The sequence below is a fragment of the Natrix helvetica genome, assembly GCF_964273705.1.
Source record: "Natrix helvetica genome assembly, chromosome: W".
Lineage (NCBI taxonomy): Eukaryota > Metazoa > Chordata > Lepidosauria > Squamata > Natricidae > Natrix > Natrix helvetica.
Window position 1 is genome coordinate 55,335,889 of NC_138555.1, and position 15,823 is coordinate 55,351,711.

Consider the following 15,823-nt stretch of genomic DNA (forward strand, 5'->3'; position numbering starts at 1 on the left):
AGCTTCCTATCCCCGCCCCTTTCTTCCTTTCCAAGATATCATCCAACCCTCTCAATATATTTCCCCCCACATTTACTTCATCCATTACTATTGTTTTTGTTGTTATCTCTTCTGTATCTTCTTCCTTCTTCTTTTCTTTTGTTGGTTCCTCCCTTCTATTTGCTCCTCATTTTCCAGAAGAATTTGGTCTTCACTTATTAGTCCTTGTATGGAGTTTTCTATTTTTCCCAAAGCCTCTTTAAATCCTTTCTCTATCCTGCCCATTGCATTTTGAAAAAGTAAATCCAATCCCTTTACTATTCCAGTCATTTCTTATGAATCTCCAGGGAGAAGATGTTGAAAGTTAGGATAAAAAAATCTTCGTTTATCTTTTAGCAGTCTCTATTATTCCCCAGTTCCAAATACTCAGTTGTGCAGAATAGTTGTATGGAGGCAGATTTCTTTTGAGATGGCTTCCCTGCCCATTTCCCTTGAGAGGCTTTCCTTGCCCATTTTCCATGAGAACTCAGACTTTGAAGAGACTATACAGGAGCGGGAGAGCAGCTACAAAGAGCCCATGGAGGTGGGTGGGGACCAAGTTGGAGGGGGGAATGATGTAGAAGATGACCAGGCTGAGCCTGAGGGAGGGGTCAAACACTTCAAATATTTGGAGTCTCTCTGCTCCCACAAGAGACCTAAGTACTCTTGAATTCCATTGACTCTTATCTATTGCCAAGTTGCTGTTACTGTTAGTAGATCGTGTTCTTGTGTATAGGTAGCATGGAATAAATTCATTGTATTTTTGAACTCTATCCTGGCTCCTGATTTCTTGCACCTGATAGTCCCGCTCTCACATGACCTTGATTTACAAAGTTTTTGCTAAAAACTAGGGTTTACTTCTGATTTTCAGCAAAAATGTGCAACAGCAAACAGTAGGAGTACCTGTAAGTCCTTCCATATGGAATTCTGTGATGCTTGTTAATTCTATGATAACTATTTAGTAATGTGAGTGTGACAAGGTACTGATTGAAATGTCCTGCGCTCTCAGATCATGTTTCACTTGGGTTAATTAAAGTTTAACAATCTTCGTTTGGCTGATGCTTGATGACGTGCCATCAAATCAGTGTTGACTGTTAGTGGCCACATAGATTTTCTCCTTGAGAATCTGTCCCTAACCTGCTGCTTGGCATCCTCTTGTCTTTCCTTCTAACTGTCCCAATCTTATCCAGAGAACTAAATCTTTGCATAATGTGCCTGAAGCATGCTGATGTTTCCAACTATCTTTGTGCAGAACAAGTTGGCATTTTTTCGTTTAAAAGGTTTATGCTGTATAAAGTAGCTTATCTTGTAAAGAATTAAAACAAGCCACATCTTTGAATTAGACTCTGCTGCAGTTGCACATTAGGACCCTTGCTGTTGATTTAGTACACTTCAGCTTTGTTAGGTATTAGTGGGAGAAAATGTTTCAGGGAGTTCTGAGTCAATTATTGTGCTATTGAAATAGAAACTGTCTTTCTTTGGAATTAATCAGAATTCTAATTTACATTTAGCAATTACAGAGTAACACAGTTGGAAGGGACCTTGGTGGTCTTCTAGTCCAATGGCCCCCAACCTTTTGGGCACCAGGGACCAGTTCCATGGACACAGGTTCTTCTACGGATCGGAAGGGCGTTGTTTTGTGTGCTACCTGTATCCTGTGGATGGGGCTTCACTTGTTTGCGCAACCTGGTTTCTGGCATGTTGCAGACCGGTGCCAGTCCACAGACCATGGGTTGGGGACCCCTGTTCTAGTCTAACCCCATGCTCAAACAATTCTGTTTCTCTGCTTTAGTTGACTTAAGTGTAGAAATGTGTCTTTCTTGTTTAATGAAAAATGAGGTTACCGTCTTTTTAGTCTCCATTGCTGTTGAGATCTTCAAGTATATTTTGGGTAAAGTAGAATGATACTGACAAAGGAACTGCTGCTTTGCCACTGTTTTGAAGAATTGATTACTATATCTCTTTTTTTTCTAGTGAATTAGATGATGACTTACTAGGAGAAGATTTGTTGACTGGCAAAAAGGTAAATCAGTCTGTTTAAAGTATATGCTTGCATATATGGGAAAAAGTAATTTGATTACTTTACTTTGTAATAAATTACAATGGTGCAGCTCCTGACTGTTTAGAATCATGTCTCCTGCTGTTGCAGTAAAGAACTCCAAATGCTCTGTTGGAGCCCTGCCTGTTTGTTATCAGTTCATTTTTATTAATTTGTGTTATAAGTATAGTACTAAATCTATTTTTCCCACAACAGCAGCAAGCCTGTAAGGTGGGCTGAGTGAAGAGATTATTGGATCTAGGACAGCTTTTGTCTTGTCTACCCACCACAGATCCCTTATGGGGATTATTGTTTCCAGATCCAGAAGAAAGTAATTGAGGGAGACAGAAGAGGAAGAATCTAGTGTCAGATTTCCTCTTTCGAGACTGGATACTTCACAGGGAAAATAAAGGAAGTGTGTGGCCTTTTACAAGCTTCTAAAATCAGTTCAAGGGTTGTTTTTCCCCCAATTTTAGACTCAGTCAGATATGTCCGATGAAGAACTGAATGATGATCTTCTGCAAAGCGATAATGAAGAGGATCAACATTACAGGTTTGTGTTTTGCTGTTTGAGCCAAATAGTGTAATTTGTTTTCTAGATCAGTACATTCAGATTAGTTATTTCTGTTCCTATGATAGAATAGCGCATATAATGTGCTTTTAGGGATACAAACATTAACATTTGAGGCTCCAACAGTGATAAATGAACACTGTTGTTTCTGTGCAAGTATATGAGTAGAAATTCCACACATTTTTGGCTGGGTATTAAAACAGAAAATAATGGTAGTATAGAACCTGATTTTCCATATGCATTTTTTCAGAGCTGTGGTAAACTACTCCACAAATGTAATTACTTCCAGGAAATCCTTAGGAATAGCTGTTTTAATGAAAAACTCTAATTATAGGAGAGAGAATCAAGGAGAGAAGCAACCTGGAATTGTGAGGACAAGTAACCAGTGGAACAGCTTGCCTTCAGAAGTTGTGGGTGCTTCATCACTGGAGGTTTTTTAAAGAAGAGACTGGACTAGAAGACCTCCAAGGTCCCTTCCAGCTCTATTCTGATTGATTGATAGAAGTATCACCTGAATACATTAAAACAAAGAATTGATCTCACTTCTTTCTCATTTGCACAATTGTTCAACCTCTGATGTTTTATAAGAGGTTTTATAACTGTGGGGTCCTTGGTGCTCTCTGAGCTTGGTTCAACCAAGCTCCGAGAGCATCAAGGACCCCACAGTTGAACCCTGAGCTACAAATATTCTCTTCTATCAGTAGTTGTAATTGTCTTTAATCAGTTCTGCCTATTAACTAAAATATAGCAAATGCCATATAAAAGTATATTTATAATTCAGAAGGCTATATAAGAACAGAACAGTTCTGACACTGAACTCCTTATTCAGGAATCAGCTTGCTCAGAGTGGGCTGACAGGCACAACTCAGTATAACAGTTGAATTGTGGTCTCACTAACTTTACAGCCAGGACAGAACTGCATCTTTGAAACATGTCTGGCTATTGCTGCCTTCTAATTTGTTCATTTTCATCACTTTTGCTTGCCATGTTTTTAGTGATTGACAAATTAAAATGGCATTGAGAAGATCCAAGTTTAGTTCCACCCTCAGCCATGGCAGTTCACTGGGTGTCTTTGAACCAATCACACTCTCATCCCAACCTACCTCCCAGGGTTATAGCTGTGTGTGGGGAGAGGAATAAAAGAGGGAGAGCACCATATGCTGCATTGAGTTCGGGTCTTTTCCCGTGTAAGATTGAGATTGTCTTGGCAACGTTTCGGCGAGGTCTCACTCGCCATCTTCAGGCTGGTGTTTTCGGCTTAAAGCGTGGTCGGAGCTGCCGTCTTTCTATAAATCTTGGTGGGTGGGTGTGGAGTGCTGGCTTTGTTTCAGTAAGTGGATTGATTGGCTGTGTGGTTGTATCATGATTGGTAGATTGGTGCTGATTGGTGCTGGCTGTGTGTCCGTTGTTGTTTTGTGTTGTAACGGCTGGGTGGTGGGTGGGGCTCGTTTGTTGACTACGGCTGGTTTCCAGATGTCTGGTAGGCAGGAGGTATCATCACATTTATTCATGTTGTGGGGTTGTTTCTCTATTTCAATAGCTTCCATAATTATTCCCTTGTGGAAGTGTTCAGTTTTGAAGATTAATTTGGTTCCTTCAAAATTAATTTCATGTCCTGTAGCTTTAAGGTGCTGGAAAAGGGAGGAAGTTTTTTCTTTTTTTCTTTCTGCGTTCTTGTGTTCTGCGATGCGTGCATTTATTCTCCTGTTCGTTTGTCCTATGTATGTTGTAGGGCAGATTTTCCATGGTATTTCGTAGACTCCTTGGTTTTCTCACTGGATTTTGTCTTTGGGGTTTCTTAAGATGTTGGCTATTTTTTGGTCAGTGCTGAAGGCTGTCTTGATATTGTGCTTGTGGAGAATTTTGCTGATTTTATCTGTGGTGCCTTGGATGTAAGGGAGGAGGGCGATGCCGTTGTCCTGTTCTGTCTCTCGGTTCTTGGGGGAGTCTCCCTTTGGATTAGGTTGGTAATTGTTTTTCTTTGGAATCCGTTGGAGATTAATACGTTTGTGAGAGTGTAATTCAGTTTTCAGGTAGTCTTTGTCGGCTAGGCGTTTGGTTCTGGAGATGAGGGTCTTGGCTACAGAGTTGATCTGTGCAGGGTGGTGATGGGATTGTGCATTTAAGTAGCGGTTGGTGTGTGTTTTTTTCCGGTAGTTGGTGTGTCCTAGGGAGCCATTGGGTTTTTTGTAGATTAGCACGTCCAGAAAGGGAAGTTGGTTGTTTGCTTCTATTTCCATAGTGAATTGTATTTTGGGTTGTAGGCTGTTGAGATGTGTGAGGAAGTTGTCCAGTTTTTCTTTCCTGTGTGGCCAAATCACAAAAGTGTCGTCAACATATCTAAGCCAGAGTTTGGGTTTGTGTTCAGATTTATCTAAGGCGTTGGTTTCAAAATGTTCCATGTATAAGTTTGCGATGACGGGTGAGAGGGGTGATCCCATGGGTGCTCCTTCGATCTGTTTGTATCTTTGTCCATTATGGATGAAGTATGTGTTGGTTAGGCAGTGGTTGGTCAGGTCCAGGATGTATTTAGGGGGGTTGTGTTTGTTCTGGATAGCTGTCAAGGCTTCTTTTATAGGCACTTGGGTGAAGAGGGATATGACATCAAAGGGAGGTGATGGGGATCGCGGGCAGTGATGGGGAGTACGAGGTACTCCCATGTGACACCTCTCCTGCGCGAGCTGCACTGGCTCCCTGTAGTCTTTCGGGTGCGTTTCAAGGTGTTGATCACTATCTTTAAAGCGCTCCATGGCACAGGACCTAGCTACTTGCGGGATTGTATCCTGCCCCATACATCCCTGCGACCAATTCGCTCTCACAGCGGCGCCGAGGGGCAGGGCCTTCTCTGTGATGGGCCCAGCCCTCTGGAATGACCTCCCCCCCGACTTTAGGACAGCAACCGATCTCCGCTCCTTCCGCACGAAACTCAAGACCCACCTGTTCCAACTAGCCGGCCTGGCCTGAATTATAGCTATTTTCTAATCCCTCTGGATAAAATTTTAAATTAAGTTTGACTTTGGGTATTTTAATTGTTTTTAATTGCATTTTGCTGTTCTTAATTAATTGACTATTTATTTATTATGTGTTATACAATGCTTTTTGTATATCTCCTCCTTGTTACTTGTTATTTGTTATTTATTTGTTCTGTAATAAATTGTACGCCGCCCCGAGTCCCTTGGTGGAGAGGGTGCGGCATATAAGTTGGATTAATAAATAAATAAATAAATAAATAAATAAATAAATAAAGCTCACGAGTAGGTTGTGGGTTGTAGGTTTTGTTTCTTGTTTCTATGAAGTGGAGTGAGTTTTGTACGTGTGAGGTGATGGATTCTGTGTAGGGTTGAAGTTGTTTGGCGAGGAATTTGGCAAGATTCTGTAGAGGTGAGCCTATGGAGCTGACTATGGGTCTGAGTGGTGTTCCTTCTTTGTGTCTCTCGGGGACGCCATAGAGTTTGGGGCATCTGGAAGATTTCTCTCTGGGGATGATTCTTTGCTGGATCTCTTCACTGATGGGAGAGGCTTTTATTTTGGATTTGGTGGTTTTTCCAGGTAGGTGGTTTCTCTCAGAGATTTATCTCTGGGGAGGATTCAACTTTGCAGTCGCCCCTAAACGCATCCCCACTGAAAACATCATATGCGGAGTAGAAGCTACTCTCACCAAAATCAACCCAGATGAAGCCAATAAAATCAGACTTGAAGTCACCAACGTCCTCTTCTCCAGCAATACACCCAGAAGCAACTTACAGAAAGAAGAACAAAAAGCACTCGCCAACTTGAGGAAAGACAACAACATTATCATTCTCCCAGCAGACAAAGGCAACACCACAGTGGTGATGAACACGTCTGACTACGAAGCCAAACTATCCAACCTGCTCCAAGACCCCGCTTGCAAACCTCTAAACACAGATCCCACCACCTACCTAGAAAAAAACCACCAATTTTCCTGGGTGCTGCTCTGGAGAGTCCAAGCATGGGTTAAATACAGCCAATCTGCCCAGGACTGAATTGAAACTTTAAGCCACGCCTCTGGTGCTGACTAATCCTCAGATTGTTTCAATTCAGCTAGCCCAGTGGACGCGCTTCCAGTTTCTCTTCATTCCTAATTGATTGCTTGGACGCTCTAATTTTCTATTTCTATTCTTCTTGCTGATTATTGGAGCAGGCTTGGTGAGGCTCCTTTTAATTTAATTCCCTGGTTCTCACCAATTTCAGCCTCTCCGGTGTCCTGGGCTCGCTCGGGCGCCATGAGGCTGCAGGCAGCTGTGGGGGAAGGCATGTGGGTCGGAGTATCGAATGCCAGCGCAATCGCAGCGATCCCACTGCGATTGTAGCCCTGCTGATACCTCCGTTGCTACTGACTGTGCTTCTGAGTGAGCCGGCTGTTTTTGTGTGGAGCCTCAGAGCTCTCTGGTGTATGCGGGTGGCCATTTTAGGTGGGTCGCATGTGGTGGTGGCCATTTTGAGAGCATCGCACATGGCGGTGGCCATTTTGAGAGGCTTAAAAGTTCCAGCCGCCATTTTGTTCACCTACTTTTGCTGCGAAAAGCAGCTACAGCCGCCTGATTGCCTGTCTCTTGCAGGTCGCCGCTGGAAGCTTTCCTGTCCGGAATTCCGGCAGGTTTGCCTACTCACAGCTCCACCATTACAATAGAGGGCGGCAGCAGAGGTTGGTGGCCCATGTGGTCCCACTCCACATTAATTGACCTCCGTGAGCGCTGGGAGCTTGGAGCTCGCACCATTCTCCTTCAATCAAAGGACTGCTGAGCTTTGCTTGCCCTTGCCTTCAGTGCCTCTGCACCAGAGCGCTAAGGCTGTTTGTCTGAGGTGGTGAGTGGGGGAAAGTTTCCTTTTAGGCCTTACATCCCCACATTTAATCATGGCAGATGGGCCCCTGAGGAACAGCGGGTTCGTCCTTCCACCAGCAGGACCTATACCAGACAGGCTGGCAAGGCAGCCAGGGAGGCCATCAGAGCAAGCAAGCCTTACTCTAGGCAGGGGACTAAGCAGAGTTCGGGCCTAGACAGAGATGCCATCAGACGCCAGAAGGCTTTAGAGAAGCAATTTTCTAGGGCTCAACTACAGGCCCAGACAGCCGGGCCTGCTTCCCCTGGGGATCACTCGCCCGGGGTTCAACCTGGTCAGGATCCTCCAATGTTGGAGAGTGAGGATGAAGGCCAGGAATTCTCCTCTGCTGATTCCATTGCAATGGCAGACTCTCCTGGACCTTCTATGGCCGATCGAGCAGACCTATTTGCATTTCCTTCTGATCTGGAAGAAGAGCCGGTCACAGTGGGGCCCCTTGCACCCCAACAACCGGCCATTCAGCCCCCGCCCGGAGCTTGCCCACCGGAAGATAGGGGACCCGATCTTTCCGTAGAAATGCAGGATGTCATTGCCAGGGCCATTTCCCAAGGGATAGAGGCTGGCATGTTGCAACGGGCCAAACGACCCCCACTCCCGACACCAGGTCCTTCACAAGAAGTGGCTCAAGCCCAGCCCCCTTAGTCATCGCATTCTTTCTTGGCCAGTGAGGATTCTGACTGGGAGGAGGACCTTGGTCCAGGGCTAGAACCAGAATTCTCAGGGGATGAGGGTGCTGTTCTTCCTTTTCTGGCTTGTTCAAGTATACTAATTTCAAGACTGTTTTGAACAAGGCCAAAGCCTCAACCCGCTTGGTACTAGCACCCCAGCTCCGGCTGCTCCTGCACCGGAGGACCTCAGGGAAAGACTCTTTGAGGAACCAGAACCTATTCAGGAAATTGTCCCAGTTCCAAAGTTATTTCTTAATGTAGTGCAAAAGCCATGGGCGCAGCCAGGCACCCTTGCTACCCCTAGTGGTAATGACAAGAAATTGTACACAGTTGACCCAAGTCTAGATGACTTACTGAAATTGCCTCCCGTGGACGCCCCTGTGGCGGCGCTCACTTCCAACTCAGTGCTTCCCCCTGAACTATTTGAAGGGCTCAAGGCAGAGGACAAAAGGGCCAAGAACGCCTGCCACAAGACTCATCAGGTGGCGGCTTGGGCCATTAAAACTTCCGCTTCTGCGTCCTTCCTGTCCAGGGTGGCGCTACTCTGGCTGAGACAGCTCCTCGCCAAGCTTCTGGCTGGGGATACCAAATTAATAATAATAATAATACTTTATTTACAGTCACAGACCAAAACACGACCACTACAAAAGAGACACAGCAGTTACATCGGACATATTGAGTCCCAGGCCCCGAAGCTGACAACTACAAAGATCCCGGTTCTTCTTACGCTGATGATGCGGTTCTCCTTTCATTGTCAAGGCCAGGACTGAAAAGATTACTTTCTGCATTTGGGTCTTACTGTGCTGAAAACCATTTGGCTATTAACTATGATAAATCAAAACAACTAGTGTTTACTAGAGCCCGGAAATTGTATAACTGGGATATCAGTGGCAATGCTGTTAAGCAGGTTTTCCATTTTAAGTATCTAGGTATTCAATTTCAGAACACTGGTGCCTGGACTAGACATCGAACCCAGGTGCTGAACTCTGCCTCCTGTAGTCACCAGCAGATTTTAAGATTCTTTTATACCCAGGGTGGCCAGTTCATTCCTTCTGCCCTACGTATTTACAAAGCCAAAATGCTGGCCCAAACTCTTTACGGCATTCCCATATGGATACGGGGCTTCAAGGATTGCATTGAAAGAACCCAGGCTGCTTTCCTTAGAAAACCTCTGGGTCTTCCCCCTTGTGTTGGATTTGCCCCGATATACCTGGAACTGGGCATTCGATCGGTGGAATGTATGGCCTGGATAAACACCTTTAAATGGTGGTTTCGGGTGCTCTTTCTGGCAGTTCCTGGCAGCTACCTCTCCCTGGTGTTCACGGACTCCCATATTTCTCGCTGGGAGAAAGAGCTGCTGAAGAAACTTCATCTGCTAGGTTTCACGGAGGATGCCTTGGGAAACTACGACCTCAAGGATGCCCAATTTAGGATAGTCCAACGGCTTGTGGACATTGATTTACAATATCTACGAGCCAGAGCCAATAAAACTTGCTCCCCCCTGACTCTCAACCAAGTTAATAACTATGGATTGAGGATGGCTTCCTATTTTTATACCCTAACCATTCCCAAGTATAGAAGAGCTTTTTCCATAGCTCGCTTCAATGTCTTGCCCTCAGCACTTCTGGATGGTCGTTTCAAGAGGCTCCCGATTAATGAGCGGCTGTGCCCTTGTGACAGAGCCGAGGTTGAGACAGTGGAGCATGTCCTTCTATTTTGCCCTATGTATAGCGCAGACAGATCTAGGTTACTGTCTCTTCCTGAAATCGTCCCTTCTGGTCCTGATGGCTGTGATTTGTTTGTGCATTGCCTTGGGGATTCCAAATTAAGACAGGATGTTAACAAAATTATCGCAGCGACAGAGTACACTGCTGACGCTACCCTGAACGCTGCCAAATTTGCCTCTAGATTCCTGTCTTCTAATGTCACCACCAGGCGCCTCTTATGGCTCAGACATTGGAACTCGGATATGTGATCCAAGTGGAAGCTCGCTTTGGCTCCCTTTAAGGGCGGCAAGCTTTTGGGGGAGGCCTTAGACCCTGTCCTGGTTGAAAACAAGGACAAAAAGAAGGTCATGCCTTCGGTCAACAAAAAATCTGACTGTAAGGGTTCACAGACTTATAGGAGGCAGCCCTTTCGGAACTCGGAGCAGCCGTCTACCTCCAGTTCTTTCCAACGTCCATACTCTCAGGACACGGATAGGTCCCAGGATCGTCAGCCCTTTCGTGACAGAAACGGTCAATAGTCCTTCTCCAAATGTCCCTATCACGGAGGGTCCAATTCCAGACCCTTCAGACACTATAAGTGACCATCAGCGGATGGTTCCCATAGGAGGGTGTTTCCAGCTGTTCCACACCCAATGGAAGCAGATCCCGTCAGACCAGTGGGTCCTTCAGACAATACGCATAGGTCTAACGTTAGAGTTCATTTCTCCCCCTCCCCGACACTTCGTTCGGTGTCCAACCCCCTCCTGTCTGTTCAAGAAGGTTCTCATGGAACAGGAGATCCTTCACCTCAGAGACATAAACGCCATAGAACCGGTTCCACCAGGTCAGGAAAGGACAGGGTTTTATTTAATACTCTTCCTTGTCCCAAAGAACTCAAGGGGTTGGAGGGGGATCCTCGACCTAAAAAAGCTAAATCATCATATAGAATACCGCAGGTTCAAGATGCAGTCCCTTCAGTCAATTCTGGGTTCTATCAGGCTGGGAGATCTCTTAACAGCCATTGATCTCAAGGAGGCCTACCTCCACATCCCCATTCGCAAAGCTCCCCGCAGGTTCCTGAGATTCTTTTATGCAGGCTGCCACTACCAGTACAGGGCTCTGCCATTCGGCCTGTCCTTGACACCTCAAACCTTTACAAAGATCCTAGGCGTGGTGGTGGCCTTCCTGAGATTTCGCCCAGTGCGCCTGCATTGCTACCTGGATGATGTCCTCATCCAGTCATCGTCACGGCAACAAGCGGTACAAGACCTGCAGCACACACTGCGAACCCTCCAACATCACTGGTTCTCCATCGACAAGGAAAAGAGTCATCTGCATCCGACCACCAGGCTGCAGCACATGGGTGCCATCATCGACACCATCAGTTGCCAGGTCTCCCTGTCTCCAGAGCGGTTGGCAAGCATCAGAAGCCAGGTGTTGCAGGTACTACACTCGTCGCAGGTATTGGTTGTGCAGCTGTCACAAACTCCTTGGCAAGATGATTTTGTGCCTGTCAATAGTACCTTGGGCACGCCTTCATTCTTGACACCTACAATGGCTCCTCCTGCCCTACCAGAGGGCCAACATGAGCAACTCTCAACAGCTGGTTCGAGTCTCACCAAAAGTATGTCAGTCCCTCCAGTCGTGGCTGTCCCCCGTGCTGGCGAAGGGCACCCTCTTCAAAGAGCCAGACCGTCTCACCATCACGACGGACACCAGTCTATTCGGCTGGGGTGCTCATCTCCACAACCAGATTGCGCAGGGCAGATGGTCAGTGCCCGAAGCGTCCCACAGCATCAACTGGTTGGAATTGAGAGCAGTGCGGCTCACACTCGTTCACTTTGAAGACCACATCAAGGGGCGTCACGTGAGAATCCTAACTTGACAATGTGGCCACAAAGGCACACATAAACTGCCAAGGGAGCACTCGCTCCAGGTCCCTGATGGAGGAATCAGAGCTCCTGGGAAGGTGGGCAGAAAGATACCTGTGCTCGATCCAAGCGGAGCACATCTCGAGGGTCCACAACATCCAGGCGGACTGTCTGAGCAGGGCCACGGTCGATCACTCAGAGTGGCGCCTGTAGCCGGACCTGTTCCACCAGTTGTCTCAGAGGTTCGGCTGTCCTCTGGTCGACCTGTTCGCCTCCCTGGAGAACACACACCTCCCCAGGTTCTTCTCCAGGTTCCACACCCCGCAAGCTGTCCACTGTCCGTGGCCACCGGGTCTGATGTATGTGTTCCCCCCGTTGCCTCTTCCCAGGGTGATTCGGAAAATTCTGTTGGAGGAGGCGGAAATTCTGCTCGTGGCTCCCTACTGGTCCAGAAGGACCTGGTTCGCCGACCTGGTGAGTCTCTCCGTCAACCCTCCTTGGCGGATTTCCCGACACGAGGTCTCTCTCAGCCAGGGGGCGCTTCAACATCCAGAGCCCCAGTGGCTACAACTAGCTGTCTGGCACTTGAGAGGGACCTCCTAAGTAGGGGTAGCCTTTCCACCAAGGTCATTCACACCATTCAGGTGTCCAGACAGCCTTCTACAACCAGAATACATGATGCCATGTGGAAGTCCTTCGAAAGCTGATGCAGAGAGCACGAAGCTGTGGTGACTACGGCTACGATTTCCCAGATCTTGGACTTTTTGCAAGACGGACTCAACCAGGGCCTGGCCCCTAACACTCTCAGACGGCAGGTGGCGGCCTTGTCCATGATTTTAATAGTAGACGAGCACTCTTCCCTTGGTTGTCATCCCATCATCCGCAGCTTCCTACGGGGTGCAACCAACCTGAGGCCTCCGGTTGTTCACAGATGCCCCTCATGGGATCTCAATGTAGTGTTACGGGCTCTCATTGCCCCGCCCTTTGAACCTCTCCGCTCGGCCAGCCTCAAACATCTGACATTTGAGACAGCCTTTTTGATTGCCATCACGTCTGCACGGCAAATTTCCGAATTGGCAGCGCTGTCAATTCGCGAGGACTTGTGCTTGATTCAACCTGACAGAGTGATCCTCCATTTGGACCCGGCATTTATACCCAAGATCAACTCTTGGTTTCACCTGGCCCAGGAGGTCATACTTCCAGATTTTTGTCCGCACCCCAAACATCCCAAGGAGATAAAGTGGCACATGCTCGATGTTCGTAGAGCGATATGTAAGTGCATCAAACACACGGCTACCTTCCATAGGTCTGAATCACTTTTTGTCGTGTTTCAACCAGCTTCCCAGGGCCGCAAAGTTTCTTCTCAGACAATCAGTCGCTGGCTATGGGCCTGTATCACCTCAGCCCATGTTCTTCAATCTATTCCAGTGCCATGCCATATCACCGCACATTCTACCAGAAGCGCTGCCACTACGGCGGCCTGGGCTACCCAGGCACCGATAGAGGAGATTTGCAAGGCTGCTACGTGGACTTCCTTGTCTCCCTTTGTTCGAAACTACAGACTGGACAAACTTGCTTCTGCAGAGGGGGCATTTGGGAGGCGAGTTCTCCAGGGCATTCATTCCAGCGGAGAGACCCTGGACGCTTCCACTTCCCGCCCTAGTGACATTTAGCTTGGGTATAGCACCCAGGAAAATGACCATTGGCTTACCTGAAGGGTCCTTTTCTGGGTGCTGCGAAGGAGAGTCCAACCCCACCCTGGGGTCTACTTCGCTAGTTGTCATATGGTTTTTTCGGACTTTGTTGACTTTGTTCCTGAACTTCTCAGCGCGCATTGTTTCTTCATTGAAGAAAATCTGAGGATTAGTTGGGACCAGAGGCGTGGCTTAAAGTTTCAATTCAGTCCTGGGCAGATTGGCTGTATTTAACCCATGCTTGGACTCTCCTTCTCAGCAAATGGTCAAAGCCCTCCTCCCTTACATCCAAGGCACCACAGATAAAATCAGCAAAATTCTCCACAAGCACAATATCAAGACAGCCTTCAGCACTGACCAAAAAATAGCCAACATCTTAAGAAACCCCAGAGTTCATTTCAAGTGTGCTATTTGCATATGGAATCTGTTGCTGTCAACTCTCAAGATGAGATCCAAAGAGCTGTCACTATCAGTGAAGCAAGCCATCATTAGGCTGAAGAAAGAAAACAAACCCATCAGAGAGATAGCAAGCACATTAGGCGTGGCCAAAACAACAGTTTGGAACATTCTCAAAAAGAAGGAACACACCGGTGAGCTCAGCAACATCAAAAGACCCGGGAGACCACAGAAAACAACTGTGGTGGATGACCGAAGAATTCTTTCCCTGGTGAAGAAAACACCCTTCACAACAGTTGGCCAGATCAAGAACACTCTCCAGGAGGTAGGTGTATGTGTGTCAAAGTCAACAATCAAGAGAAGACTTCACCAGAGTGAATACAGAGGGTTCACCACAAAATGTAAACCATTGGTGAGCCTCAAAAACAGGAAGGCCAGATTAGAGTTTGCCAAACAACATCTAACAAAGCCTTCACAGTTCTGGAACAAGATCCTATGGACAGATGAGACCAAGATCAACTTGTACCAGAGTGATGGGAAGAGAAGAGTATGGAGAAGGAAAGGAACTGCTCATGATCCTAAGCATACCACCTCATCAGTGAAGCATGGTGGTGGTAGTGTCATGGCGTGGGCATGTATGGCTGCCAATGGAACTGGTTCTCTTGTGTTTATTGATGATGTGACTGCTGACAAAAGCAGCAGGATGAATTCTGAAGTGTTGAGACCCCCTTCACTTTTGTCAATTTTGTTAGGCTGCAGTCTGATTCTACAGTTGTTGAAATTCATTTTTTTCTCATTAATCTACACTCAGTACCCCATAATGACAAAGTGAAAACATAATTTTAGAAATGTCTGTAAATTTATTAAAAAGAAAAAACTGAAATATCACATTGGCATAAGTACAGTATTCAGACCCTTTGCAACAACACTTGAAAGTTAGCTCAGGTGCCTCCCATTTCTCTTGATAGTTGCCGACACGTTTCTACACCTTGATTGGAGTCTGTGGTAATTTAAATTGGACATGATTTGGAAAGGCACCCAACTCTCTATAGAAGGCCTCACAGCTGACAATGCATACTGTAGTAGAGCAAAAGCCATAAGGCCAAAGGAACTGCCTGCAGAGCTCAGAGACAGGATTATTGCAAGGCACAGATCTGGGGAGGGCTACAATAAAATTTCTGCTGCACTGAAGGTTTCTAAGAGCACAGTGGCCTCCATAATTCTCAAATGGAAGAAGTTTGGCACAACCAGGACTCTTACAAGAACTGGTTGCCTGGTCAAACTGAGCAATCGGAGAAGGGCCTTAGTAAGAGAGGTGACCAAGAACCCGATGGTCACTCTGACTGAGCTTCAGAGATCCTGTGTGGAGATGGAACAGAGTTTCAGAAGGACAACCATCACTGCAGCCCTACACCGATCTGGGTTTAATGGCAGAGTGGCTAGACAGAAGCCTCTCTTCAGTGCAAAACACACGAAAGCCATCTTGGAGTTTGCAAAAAAGCACCTGAAGAACTCTCGGACTGTGAGGAACAAGATTCTCTGGTCTGATGAAACGAAGATTGAACTGTTTGGCCTCAATTCTAAACATGTCTGGAAGAAACCAGGCACCGCTCTTCACCTACCCAATATCATCCCAACAGTGAAGCATGGTGGTGGCAGCATCATGCTGTGGGGGTATTTTTCAGCAGCGGGGACTGGGAGACTGGTCAGGGTTGAGGGGCAGCTGAACAGAGCAAAGTACAGGGATATACTCAATGAAAACCTGTTCTACAGTGCAGTATCTCAGGACCTCAGACTGGGCTGAAGGTTCACTTTCCAACATGACAACGATCCTAAGCACACAGCCAAGACAACATAGGAGTGGCTTAGGGACAACTCTGTGAATGTCCTAGAGTGGCCCAGCCAGAGCCCTGACTTGAACCCTATTGAACACCTCTGGAGGGACCTGAAAATGGCTGTCCACTGACGGTCACCATCCAACCTGACTGAGCTTGAGAG

The 15,823-nt window shown here is 46.7% G+C and overlaps 1 protein-coding gene across 4 annotated transcripts in view; it reads left to right on the top strand.

Moving 5' to 3' along the window:
- Positions 1-15,823, top strand: part of LOC309400851 (RNA-binding protein 33-like) — a 379,136-nt gene that overhangs the window by 54,958 nt on the left and 308,355 nt on the right. For all 4 annotated transcript variants that reach the window (XM_081969557.1, XM_081969558.1, XM_081969559.1 and 1 more), the window contains exons 3-4: positions 1,993-2,041; positions 2,533-2,609. In XM_081969557.1, coding sequence (XP_081825683.1) covers positions 1,993-2,041; positions 2,533-2,609 — 126 coding nt within the window. The remainder of the gene's footprint in view (positions 1-1,992; positions 2,042-2,532; positions 2,610-15,823) is intronic.